Source organism: Panthera leo, chromosome B1, assembly GCF_018350215.1.
Source record: "Panthera leo isolate Ple1 chromosome B1, P.leo_Ple1_pat1.1, whole genome shotgun sequence".
Lineage (NCBI taxonomy): Eukaryota > Metazoa > Chordata > Mammalia > Carnivora > Felidae > Panthera > Panthera leo.
In genome coordinates this window covers 141,359,465-141,373,691 of record NC_056682.1, presented here as the reverse complement: position 1 = coordinate 141,373,691, position 14,227 = coordinate 141,359,465, and the positions used below count along the sequence as shown (strand labels likewise).

The 14,227-nt window shown below is 36.8% G+C and overlaps 1 protein-coding gene across 3 annotated transcripts in view; it reads left to right on the top strand.

Moving 5' to 3' along the window:
• FRAS1 (Fraser extracellular matrix complex subunit 1) overlaps window positions 1–14,227 on the top strand; it is a 429,297-nt gene that overhangs the window by 146,624 nt on the left and 268,446 nt on the right. For all 3 annotated transcript variants that reach the window (XM_042936116.1, XM_042936114.1, XM_042936117.1), the window contains exon 3: window positions 12,404–12,511. In XM_042936116.1, coding sequence (XP_042792050.1) covers window positions 12,404–12,511 — 108 coding nt within the window. The remainder of the gene's footprint in view (window positions 1–12,403; window positions 12,512–14,227) is intronic.

The window sequence follows — 14,227 nt, the reverse complement described above, 5'->3', positions numbered from 1 at the left end:
ATATATGTATATATAAGACACATACATATGTAATGTATGTATATAATAGTTGTTTAGTAAAAAGTAGCCATGAGTATTGCATGGACATATAACTTGTGTAAAGACATTTTAAAATGGACATTATAAAATGGGTTTGGAAAGTTGAGTGTTTGATTAAAAAAATGCATTATCTATATGGTATCTTATTTTGAAAAGTAAGCTTTGTAACTTGCACATCAGGAGTGGTTGTATATTGATGAACATGGTCATGAAATGCACACATGAGAAAAAAAATCAAGCAGATGATGAACTGCTTTATGACCTCTGTACAAAGATGTACAGTGATGATCCCTCTGACAAACAGAGGTCATACAGAGATTTATTTGGAGTACAGGAAGGGTCTAAGGATAGAGAACTGGAAGCCTCTGCTCTACCCTATAAGTGTTGGGCACTGTGCTGAGGAATCTAAAATGTGTTATGTAATTTAGCCTCCTAATATTCCTCTTGAGTAGGTTTTATTATCTTTATATTTTTTTTATATAAAAGGAAACTGAAGCTTAGTCAGGAAATTATCTTGTTTAAGGTTCTGTAACTATTAAGTCAAGGAGCTAGATTCTACCCCCCAGATGTATGACTCCAGAATTCATTTCTAGATTATGGACACTGAGCTCTAGCCTCTGAATTTATGGAGGAAGAATCTTGTCTAGTGTGCCCAGCTTGCTGAAGGCAGGTTCTAACTCCCAGTCCAGTGCTCTTTTTCCATACTAGGTTCTCTCTTCAATTATTCTTTTCCTTTGTTCCCTAATTATTTTCAAAATCTTGCTTCTTCAACTGTATTTCAAGTTCAAGTGCATATGTAAGGAACAGGGTTGTATTCTTCGGTATCCAGTTTATATTTTTTTGTAATTCCCAGTTGCTTAGCACAGTGACAGATCCTCAAATTCTTGGTGACTTGAATGGTTGAAGAATTTAGTCTCTGAAATTCCATCTTGGATGGGGCAGAGGTATAAATGTATACAAATATGTATATACTTATATACATATACAAATTATGTGTACAAATATGTATATATTTATATACATATACAAATTGGGTTTTTTATCTTTGAGATGTTCAATTGGTACTTTGCAAGAATGGCTCTCAATGTTATTGGATCCATTTCACTGTTTTTATCCAGTCTGACAATCTTTTAATTTTCATTTTCATAATTATTGATATTTGAAGGTTTATATTTACTATCTTACTATTTGTTTTCTGTTTGTTCTCCTGTTTTGTGTTTCTTTTTTCTCTTTTCTTCTTTTGGATCAATACAAAATTCATTTCCCCATCTGTTAGCTTCTTTAGTTATACATGCTTTTACTATTTCTTTTAGTGGTAATCCTAGAGATTACATGTATTAATTATTTAGCTCTTCCCAACTAGTACTAGGACCTTGAAACACTTTAAACTTATTTACTTTTCTGCAGTCTTAGATGTTATTGTTATCCATTTTACATTAGCTGCATTTTAAATTCCACAAAATATTATTTTTGTTTTACACAGTTATTTTTTATATTTACCCACACATTTGCCCTTTCCATTACTCTCAGTTTCTTCCTACATTACTGTGTTTCCATCTATAATAATGTTCTGTTTTCCTGAAGAACTTCCTTTACTTTTTTATGTTTGGGTCTGCAGGTGACAAATTCTCATAAGTTTTATTAATTTAAAATGTTTTTATTTCACTTTTATTTTTTGAAGGCTATTTTTGCTGGGTATAGAATCCTAAATTGATTATTGTTTTTACTTATCACTTCAAAGATTTTTTTCCTGACTTCCATCATTTTTTTTGTGGAGAAGTTGGCTATCGGGTTTAGTGTTCATCTTTGAAGATAATTCTCCACCCCTCTATAGACTTTAAGATTTTTCTCTATGGAAACAACTTAAGTGACAGTCAGTGGATGAATGGATAAAAAAAATGTGAAACACACACACACACACAGGAATATTATTCAGCCTTAAAAACAGGGAAATCCTATCATTTGTGACAACACAGATGAACTTGGAGGGCATCATGCTAAGTGAAATAAGCCAGACTGAGAAAGACAAATACAATATGATATCACTTATAGATGGAATCTCAAAAAAAAAAAAAAAAAAAAAGTCAAGAGCCACTTGGCTGGCTCAATCAGAAGAACATGTAACTCGATCTTGGAATTGTGAGTTCAAGTCTCATGCTGGGTGTGGAGATTACTTAAATAAATAAAACTTTGAAAAACGATGAAAATAAAAAGTAAAAAAAAAAATAGACTCATATAACAGAAAATAGAAATTGGTTGCTAAGGGCTGGGGAAGTGGGGAGGAATAGAGAGGAAAAACAGATTTTATTCTTTACTGTTAGTTTTCAGTAGTCTTACTCCAATGTGCTTAAGGTATTATTTTCTTTGTATTTATTCTGCTTGATAGTCTTATCACTTCTTGAATCTTAATGTTTTTCTTTGTTTTGGAAATTTTTTGGCTGTTATTTTTTCAAAAATTTATTTTTGCCCATTTCTGTCATCTCTTCCTCACATGCCTATATATTAAACCTTACAGTATGTTCCATGTGTCTCCCATGCTCTTTTCTAATACTTTTTGTTTTTTGTCCCTCAGTTTGGATATTTTCTAATGAGCTATCTCCTCACTTAACTAATATTCTTTTAAGTTATGTTCAGCACGCAGTTAAAAAAATTAATCTCATTTGTTTGTATTTTGCTGTTCTTGAATTTCCAATTAATTATGGTTGGGGATACTAGTTATCTGATAAAACATTCATAGTTTCTAAAAAATTTCCAATACAATTTTTTTTTGTCTTCTGTTATTTTCATAAAGTTCTAAACAAAATAAAGTACAGTCTTCCCTTGAGTTACATGATAGTTAAGTTTTTGGATAATTCAGTACATATTATTACCACTCAATAACTTTTTTTGTGTTTATATGTGAAACAGAGTTAGGATAATAACCAGGTAATTATAAACAGATTTTTCACTGACATGAATGTTTGGAAGGACGTTCAAATGTCATCTGGAAATGGGACAGTTTTTCTTTGTGCAAGAGTGTCTTGCATGACATGAAATCTAGAATTTATGATCCGTATCCATTAAATGCCAGTAGCACCCCAACCTTCAGTCTTCAAAACAAATTTTCAAATGCCTCTTAGGGCAGCGTAGCCCCTGTTTAAGGGCTTGCTTTACATTAAATAGTGAGGTTGCTGGTAATGAAGTCTTTGAGTCAGGGCCTTGTTCAGGCCTGAAAACAGGCATATTAGGATGTGGCTTTTCCTGGTTGAATGTGAGTGTCAGTACAGCTCCCAGCCATTTATTGGATGGCCAATTTAACTAGGTCAACTGCTAAGAGCCTGGCTACAGGAAAAAAGAGGGGTTGAGGATATGCAGGAGAACTTCAAATGGTACGTGCAGTGTTGGCATGCTGGAACATGGCAGTATCAGGCAGGTGAGCCTGGCATTCAGTCAGAAATAGAGGGTCTATTTCAGAGTAAAGGTCTTGACTGAGACCTAAGTCTAGAAGGCAGGATTTCAGATAGTGCATATTGAAAATGGCCATTGCAGGAGCAAGACTTTTATTGGGCAGCATGGGGAGTGAAGTGCTATTGTCTATATATTTGGCTTTTCAGCAATTACATCACAAAATGGCTAGTGATTATCCAAATTTGAGAATGTCCATCCATCCATCCATCCATCCATCCATTAACTCAGTCAAAAACGTTGTAAGTGCCTATTATGTTTTAGGCACTATGGGAACACAAAGCTATCTATATATAAAGAAATTGTCTCTACTCTTGGGAAGGGAGGGAACAACAAATTATAAAACAAATGATAATGATCTAGTGGGAGAGGAAGACAAAATAAATAATATTAATACGAGATATAATGGAATAGCAGTAATTTAATTTCATGTGCAAATATTTTGAATGCATATTTTTTTCCTTCATTTTCCTTAGGAGTGTGAAATGAAATGTGTAAGAGCTGAATTGTTAGAGGGAAAAATGTGATTATAAGCTTAAGCTATACCAGGGTCTCCCTAGTATCTGACTTACTTAAAGTGGAAATATGAGGCAGACTTTTTATTCATTATAGAACTTTTTCTGCAGGTAACATCTCTAGAAATTTCTGAGGGTTATTTTGTCATTGGATGTTCTTGGGCTGTCCTTTCACTGTAACAGAATTGTGTTAGAATAAATAGAAAGCTGTGCATAAAAAATAGAAGAGTTACAGAGCTAAGACTGTGTTTCCATTGCTTCAGAATTTGGAATATGAAGCACATTTACTGGGCATTTAATTTTATTCTACATTTTGAAGAGATTCTTTTTTTTTTTTTTTTTTTTTTTTGGTATACTCTTCTAGGAGTGTAGTTTCCACAGCACTCTCTAGTGGAATATTTTGTAAACATTTAAGCTATGGGAAAGTTAACTCCTCCTTATCTTGGAAACTGGAGATTCCAGGAGGATTTTCTAAAGCTCTAAATGTTACAACTACTCTCTGTAGCAGAAAATACCATCATCAACTGGTTAAGGTTGTGACAGGTGACCAAACTCATATCTAACATTTAGTAAGTGCTTCCTATGTATCAGCCACTGTGCTAACATGTATATTAATTAGGGGCACTGTGCTAACATGTATATTAATTTAGGGGCTCAGTCAATTAAGTGTCTGACTCTTGATTTCGGCTCAGGTCATTATCTCATGGTTCATGGGATCAATCCCCATGTCAGGCTCTGAGCTGACAACACAAAGTCTGCTCTGGGATTCTCTCTTTTCTTCTCTCTCTGCCCCCCCCCCCCAAATAAATAAATAAACTTTAAAAAAAGTATATTAATTTATTTCATCTTTACTCTCACTCTTTAGTTCTGTCTTATCTGTATTATATGTTAGGAAATGGACACTCAGAAAAGCTAAGAGATTTGTCCCAAGATCCCACAGCTAGGGAGCAATTGAGTTGTTATTTGAACCCACATTTACCCACTCTACTATCCTGATATTGCTGCTTGAGTTAATGTGGTGTATGACCTTGTGTTCACAGACCAAGGCTGTGGGTACAGAAGTGGGTATGGTTGGAAAAATAAAAGCTTCAGAATCTAATAGACACTGGTTCAAATATAGGTACCATCACTTATAAGCTTTGGTAATATTACCTAACTCCTATGAACCTTGGTTTCCTCATCTGTAAAGTGGGGATGATGATATCTATCTCACAATATTTCAGGGAGAAATATAAAAGATCTGAATGTGTCTCAGGGGTCTGGAATCCAGAAAGTGCCATTTTTCTCCTTCTTCTTTTCTGGGCAAAACAGACCTGGGAGGAATAAGTCTTGCATTGTGAAAGTAGGGGAAGTTTTGGGAACATGGAGCAGGGAAATATTACCTTAGTCAAGGAGGCAGGGAGGTCCTCCCTGAGGAAGTAATATTTCAACTGAGACCTGGAGGACATGATGATGGAAGTTAGATTAAAAGGGGGTAGGAATATGCTTTGCAGGCATGGGGAATATTTTAGGCAGATAAGTCACTTAACCCCACAGTCCTTTCCTCTGAAGATTTGCAGCACTGCCCTCTTGTGCCTCATTTTGGCTTGTAGAGTGAGAGATGGAAGTAAGCGTGATTTGAACTGGTAAGACTGCTATACAATAGAAGGCATTCTATTGTTATTGATATTATATGACAATAGTAGAGCATGGAAGAAAAGGGTGGGTTTGAATCCAGATCTATTCATGACTTATGTGCTGTGGACAATTCCTTCAGTCTTTTGACACCCTATTCCCTCCTCTATAAAATATAAGGTAGTGATACTTTGTTCACAAGTTGCTGGGAGGACCAGTAGGCTAGCATGTGTATGGGGGACTCACGGAAATACTGGCACATGGCAGGAACTTGTTCCCTTTCCTTTCCCTGCCCCTGCCTGTGCTACCACACTACCCTAAGGAAACATATGTACAGGAACTTGATGTTAACTTGGCATGCTGTTCAGCGACTCTTGTCAGCCAGTTGAACAAAGACATTTTCAGTTATGTGTAGCAGCTGTCTTTTCATCTGTGATTCATGCTGTTGTTTCTGTATCCAAACTGATTTTCTTATAGCTGGTGCCTTTGAGTTTATCATTTTAAGACAGCTGGAGGAAGACATCAGGTACAAGCTAGTCTCTCCAGGATGCAGTAATGGGAAACTACTTAGGTCCTTGGTGTGGAAAACAACAAACTCCATAAGGGGGCCTTATATGAAGCAAGCTTTTGAAATAGGTCTCAGACAGGAAGTGGTCTGCCATTTTCTCTCTCATTTGGCATTTGCTCCTCCTGAAAGAAGAGAATTTAATGTAAAGATAAGGACTCTTATCTTTCCTTAACAATATGTGTCTTCTGCTCCTTTTTATTTGAGGCTGGATAAGGAGCTTTACATGAACTTTAAAATGAGACTGACTGAAAAAGGTATTGTTTATCTAAGCTGTCTGAGGAAGGGCACTTGGGGAGAAGAATTGAACTCTAAAATAACCTTATGAAAGTTATTGATTCGTTTCTTTATGGTTCCTTGACAAACAAGAACATTATTTCCGTGCCTGAACTGGAGCTGGGTCAACGAAACTTTTTTTATGGATTATCTTTTCTGAAAACTAGACTTGTCAGAAAATAAACCTCCAGAAATGAAGATATGAGACCCAGTTGAATATTGTGGCCTTCTCTTGAGTTGAAGGACAAGTAGGAAACACAATTAATTTTTAAAAATCTTACTGAGTGCAAGAAGGTTTGGGAATAACTCAAGAAGTTTAGATAAATGGCTCCCTGTTAAATATGTGATAGGTAGTTTGATTTAACTCTACCTCCCACATGCCAGTTCAATGCCCAGATCCTATTTACCTATGGTTGGCAGAAAAAGGAATACAACGTATTTGTTGTTGTTGTTCTTCTACCTTATATTTTAAAGGTGATTTTAAAAGATCATGTAAGTTTCATCTACTATGTGCAGATACTGTTCTAGACATTAGGGACACAGAAGTGAACAAAACAAACAAAATTCCTGATCTTTTAGGGTTATGTTCTAGTGGGAAAAGGAAAGACCATTAGTAAACAACTGTATAATATGATGTTAAGTGGTGACTACGAGGAAGAAAACCAAGTAAAGGAATAGATAGGTGCAAAATACTATCTGAGGAGGTGGTATTTGAGCAGCCACTTGAATGAAATGAAAGAATAAGTCATGGTGATGTTTGGGGGGAAAGAGCACCCCAAACAGAGAGAGTGGCACATTCTAAGGCCCTGAGCTGGGAACATACTTGGTAGTTTCAGGAATAGCAAAGAAAACCAGTATACCTAGAGCCAGGTAAAAAAGGTTTCAGAGAGAGGGTAGAAAATGAAATCAGGGAGAGAAATAAGTTACCACTTGAACTTTTTAAGGAGGAGAAAAGCATGATCTGGTGCCATCAAGTTATGACAATCCTATCCTGAACCATCTTCATTCGAGATCCCCACTTTGGAGCCTGGTTTGCTCCAAGTTACAAGCTACCTTGTTCCCCAGAAGGTGCTTGGAGAGACTGTTAGCACCCACTTCCTCCAATGTGATTCCAACAGCTTTCATTTGTCAGTCCCAAACTTGTACCCTCACCATGCAATCTCCAGCTAGGTCTTCCCATTTGACTCAAGGAAGCTTTGGGTCTCCCAAGGGCTAAACATAAGGACAGAAGAATCAGTAATTCTTGATGCCAAGAAGATTTATCAAAATAGGAAAAGAAACTCATAAAAGCGAGAGTGTTGGATCATCTTCCAGAATATGAGTGTATAGGGACCTGATGCCCAAGCCGCCTATAGCTATCCTACCACCCAGAGAAGCCAGGGGTCCTGGTCCATGTTTCCCCACCTGAGAGTTTCTCATCAGCTCTGTATCCCAGTATTGAGTCACCTAAAGATGGCTTTGAGAAGCTGAGGTTTTTGTGAAACTATTTTATTTAAAGAAATATTTTATTGAATAAATGGGAAATATACATGCCTATTATACTGGTCAAGCTTTTCTAGAAAATTTTAATATGCTAAAAAAAATCACATAAATTATGTATTTTTGTTACTGAAAAAAATAGAAACTGTAGATAGGATAAAGGGGAAAAAACCCAAAAAGTCACCTACAGTCCATACTGGAGAATGACCATCCTTCACTTACTACCTTATATAATTCCATATTTTGTTTCCATGCACATAAGTATATTTTTATTATAAAAATGGCATTATATTCTACATATTATTTTGTAACTTGAAAGCACAGCTTTGGGTGAGCTTTATTTCTTTTTTCTCATTTTTGGTCTAAGAAACCAAGGGAATTTAAAATGAGATGAATTAATAATTAAAATAGGGTTATTATACTATTCAAATTGAAGAAAATTTATGTTGACAGTTGATATAACTGCTCTTACAGAATACTGTAAATTTCCCCCCAGAAATTTTAGTACTGATGAGGGATATATTCACTGTATATTTTTAGCATGAATCAAATGTTCAATAAATACTTAACCAAGTGAAATAATTTATTTTTCTTGAATTACCTGGCTATCACTTTAAGATATTTGTAGATGGAGACACCGTATTATCTATAAGAGAATTTGATTCATATATTATTAAAATATTATAAACTGATTAGCAGATTATATTTTGATAGCTTTTTAGGTTTGTCATAATCTAATACCTTAATCTATATTCTAGGGAAAAACTATTTTAAGACTTCTTTTGCAGAGTGTGTTAGATTGCAAGAAAGGATTATAAAGCAACAGAATTGCAACAGTAACATGGAAAATCTGTAAAACTTACTTTACAATGTTATTTCTTTGGACTTTATAGCTTTATCCAAAGTTTTAGCTATTGAGGAACTCTCCTATCCCTACCTTCATAAAGCAATTTTATGGAACCGTAGAATTGATTCGTAAAGTTTTAGACCTGAAAAATATATGGCTATCTATCCAGGCATTGGTTAAAGTGCTCATTTTATTTTAAATTAGCCATAAATTACTTACTCTATTAGGACATCAATATAAGGAAGTTTTTGATAAGTCCGATGGCCAGATGAAGAAAAATTTTTTCAAACATGGTTTGATTCCAGTGAAGTAATAGCCATCAACATTATGGGGATTTTGTAGTGCTGTCACTTAAACATTGTTTTGTCAAGATCTTGCATTCTAACTGGGATATCTCAATTTTCAGGGAGAGATGCTTTCTTGAGGGTTAGCAAGTACTCAGGATTGTTCATTAACTAATTCATCCAGCACTCGGGAACCATGCTTGGTGAAGGGGATATATAGAGGAAAAAAATGAGATCTCCTTCTTTAAAGAGTGATAGTCTGATAGGAAGACAGATTCATAAACACATTCAGGAAGGCCTCTTGGGCCCAGATAAATTTAACTTTGAATTAACATAAGGAAAAAAATTATGCTTCTATGAGTGAAAGTAAAATATTCCATGTTTTTAGAGGATCCTATTTAAAGTTCAGTAAGCCAAGTGCAGTGACTGAGAGCTGCTAACAAGTATAATGGACTGTTTCGGAGTCTGGGGCCTCTGAGACAACAATTGACATGCAGAGAAGAAGTTGACCCCTGGCGTAAGAATGCCAGGCCTAGAGAGAGTGAAGGTGACTGTGCCTTAGAGCCGTACTGAGCTGAAGGGAGTCCATGGAGGTGGTAATGCCATCCCATATCTGCATGAAAGGAAGACATGGATTCTTGGTTATGTCAGCTCAGCGACACAGGGACTTTTCCAATTTCCTAAGTAGTCTTGAAAATCAATGTGTGGATTCATTCTTCCCTTCTCCTGCAATGTCCTGAATCCTTTCAGTCCTAGGGTCCTAATTAAATAATAATTTCAGTCTGCTTTACCTGTGTGGCCTGATGTGGGAAGATGGGGAAGTCAGGTACTTATGGGACTGTTTTCACTCTGAGAAAAGAAAATGTTTAGGAGATGTTTGCTAAATGATCATGACATCTTAGAAAGCTTTTGGATTAAAAATATATTACATTTAATAGGCCCTCAGTAAATTCTAGGCACTGTTCGGATCTCTTTAAATACATCATCCCATTTGATCCTTTCAACAACCCTATGAGTTAAGTACTTTATCATTACTACTTTACAGATAAGAAATTCTAGGCACAGACACCTTAACTTGATAACAGACTCACTGTTCTTTTTGGTTTTTTAATGTTTATTTATTTATTTTGAGAGAGAGAGATTGAAAGAGAGAGAGAGAGAGAGAGAGAGAGAACCCCAAGCAAGCTCCATGCCATCAGCACAGAACCTGATATGGGGCTCAAATTCACAAACTTTGAGATCTTGACCTGAGCCAAAATCAAGAGTCAGCGGGTGAACCAACTGAGCCACCCAGGCGCCCCCATGACAGACTCACTGTTGTGAATGGTGACACCAGGGTTCAAATCCAGGCAGCTTGGCTCCTGACCCTGAGTATTTAGATCTCTTAGAGTTTTGTGGATTTGAGCAAATTACTCAATCTCTCATGTCTTGTTTCCTCATTCGTAAAGTGGGAATAGTCCTAATAATAGTGCCAGCACTACAGAGTTGTCACACATGTCAGTGCTTTTCAGAGAAGTGTGCACTTACTTCCCTCTCTGCTGGGCCCAGCCCTCTAGAATGATGGCAGAGGTCAGGAAAGCAAACTAGGCCACCCACCTCCAGTACTACAAATGCCTCCTCTATCAGTGTTTCTTGCTCCCAAAGTCATGCATAAGTCAGCATAAGATAATAGTCAATAAATGGTGGCCATTGGCTTTGTGAAGTTGTCGTTTTTATCCTATACCTTGAAACTGATATTGCATTCTCGAAATCAGCAAGGGACATATATTACATCGTTTACATTACAGGGAATGAAACCTGTTTTTCCTTGCCTACTTGTCATTGCTCTTTCGCTTAAGAGGAGACTGTAGTTGGCACAGTATTGTCAATTTCAGAGGCATGTGCTATAACAATAAAAGAAAAAAACAAAGAAAGAAATTCAGAGGTATTCCAAATCAGGTTCTAGTACTCATTTGCTTTGGCTCAGAGTTTTTGTGAATTAGCCACTGGGAATGTTACCTTACCTCGGATATATTTTGTGTTTCTTAAATGACTTTGGGTTTGAAGCACATTTTCTAAGACCATTTCTCGGTGTGAAAGAATGACCTCATTTGTGCTTGGAAATGTTGTGCACCTCCATGTAAATCTGTGCTAGCACTGGTATGGCAGACATGGTCTTCCAGAGAAACAGAGCCAAAAGGAGACATATGTGTATCTTTAAATATATATATATATATATATATGGGTTTGGTTTTTTTTTTTCCATGGAATTGGCTCATGCAGTTGTGAGGACTGACAAGTCCAAAATCTGTAGGGCAGGCCAGAAGGCTGGAAATTAAGGCAAGATTTGAAGTTGCAGTCACGAGTCTGAAATTTTGAAATTTGTAGGGCAGACTGGTAGCCTGGAAACTCGGGCAGAATTCCATGTTTTACTGTTGAGGTTGAATTCCTTCCTCTCCAAGAAACGTCAATTTTTGCTCTAAAGACCTTCAACTGATTGGATGAGGCTTATCATGTTATTGAAGGTAATCTCCTTTACTTAATCAACTGAGTGTAAATGTTAATTACATCTACAGAATATCTTAGCAACATGTAGGCGGTGTCTGACCAAAGAACAAGACACTACAGCCTAACCAAGTTGACATGTAACATTAACTATCCCACTTGGTCTCCGCTTTTTTGTGGGGAAGTCCCAGCTCATCCCGGTTCAAGTCAAAGGCCCTCATGTTCATAATCCATAATAATTTGTGAGAATCTTATGGATTGTGCTCATATGCATGCTTCTTTTGTACCCCAGTATGTTTAGTGTACATCTGGGCATACGATAGTTACTCAATATGTTGGTTGATCTGCTTCAAAAATATTGAACTACTTACCCAAGTCCTTGTGCTGTGAGCATTAGAATATGCAGTATGCAAGAGACAGAAAGTGAAGTCTAAGGTGCTGATGTTATCTACTGGCAAATCCTGCTTTTAGGATGCTGGTTACTCCCAGTCCAAGTGTCATTTTCCTTTAAACATGCTCCGATGGTTTCTGTTAGTTAACAACAAAGAGAAACTTCAAGTCAGGGAGCAGCGTGTCCTCCTGAGGTTTCAGGCCAATCGATGTTTTTCACTCTGGGTATCGACAGCTCTCTGCCGCATGCCCTTGTTTTTGGCTACGTGGGCTGACTGTGGTGAAATGGATTATACTGCTTTTATTGCCTCTCAGGGTTTAATCAGTGCCCAGCAAGCACTGTGTGTGCCTGTGACTTTCTGTTGCTTTTTAATTGTTTAGGCTGTGAGGCTGTTGATGGTGCTGCTTCGCTGTGCTCATACCTTGACTGATCAGTTTTTAACTGAAAGCTTATGCTTCCTTGCAGGATGCCACAACTTGGAAGCCTGATTCATGCCAGAACTGCCGTTGCCATGGCAACATCGTTATCTGCAAACCTGCTGTTTGCAGAAACCCTCAGTGTGCCTTTGAAAAGGTATGTCATCCTAATTGTATCCTCAATGAACAGGTAAAGTCAGAGAAGATTAGGGTTTCTGCATCTTTTCAGTTGTTTGTTTCTGACATCTATCCCAATCTCTAACTGGAAGCCTTACGAAATTCAGAAGAGAATTTTAACATCACATCTAAGAATATCTTAATTTCTGTTTATTGAGAATTTACTCTGGACCAGGCACTCAGTGAAAGGTTTACAAACGTTATCCCATTTAATATCATGTGGGGCAAATATCTTTATCCCCACTTTACAGATGAGGATATGAAGCCTGGAGATTTTAAGCAACCTAACCATGATTATGCAGTTAATCATCTGCTGCCCAGAGAGTTCCCTGGGGCTGACCAGTGCCAAAGCTGTTGATAATCACCACAACATTTACAAGCCATTGAATGGACTGAAAGTCATCATTGACTTCTTGAAGATGATTTTCCAAAAATACTATTTGTTCTCCCACTGACATTATTGTGCTGCCATTGAGCTCACTAAGACCTTTGACTTGAGAAATCTCCTGGTTGACCAAGTATATGACTTGAGAAATCTCCTGGTTGACCAAGTATATGAGACCAAATCTCCTGGTTGACCAAGTATTTCCCCTTTGTTAAAAATTTTCAGTTTTTTTCTGACACATCTATCCTGTTAGAATATTTTTTCCAGGTGCTGACTCTTTTCTTTTTAAAGTGAATCTATTAAAAAAAAGCTTAAGCTTCAAATTTGAACATTTGAAACTTTGTGGAGAAGACTAAATTTTTTTCTTTAAAAAGCATTCTGTCAATTTCACAGGTACAGTTTATTTTTCTCTTTCTCTCCCCCCCCCCCCATAATAATGAATCTTGAGACTTTATGCCATCTAGCGCTAATATGTTTCTGTTTGTTTCTAACGTTGGAGGGAAGGTTCTTTCTACCTTTCAGTGTAGCCCTCAATTTCTTCATGGGTTTATTTCTGAGAAGCTGGGTGTACATCCAGTGTTGGTAAATTTAATAATCTTTTGTTGTAAATATGGGGCTTTCTATTTTATGGAGCCAATACTCCTAAAAGATCTCTACTTTGCTGCTTAGCATGTTATGTCAGAATCTGAGCTGGTCATATAAAGGCCATGAAGATACACCCTCTTCTGCTGCACGTGAACAGCTGTGGTATCCTGTAAGAAGCCTGGAATGAAATGTTGGAAGATATTGATCATATTGCTGAAAATTAAATGTGTTCTGTACCAGGGCTCAGCAGATGAAATCTGGCCTGCCATTTGTTTTTGTATGACCTACAACAAAAGAACACTTTTTACATTTTTAAAAGGTTGGAAAAAGATAAACAACAATATTTCATGGTATAAAAATTATATGGACTTAAATTTTAATGTCCATAAACAAAATTTTGTTGAAACACAGGCATACTCATTTGTTTATGTGTTATCTGTGGCTGCTTTTATAGCACAAGGACAAAGTTGTGTAGTTGTGACATAGACCAAATGTGGCCCTCAAAGGCTAAAATATTTATTATCTGGCCCTTTACAGAAAATAAGTTTCTGACTTCTGTTCTATACCAAACATGATGTTGTCCCTTCCCAATTTGCTTTTCTAATTTTTCTCATCTCAGTAAATGTCAACTCCTTTCTCCCAGTTGCTCAGGCCAGAACACTTAGCATCATCCTTGACCTCCCCACCACCTCCTACATCTCACATCCAGTGCATTAGCAACTCCCC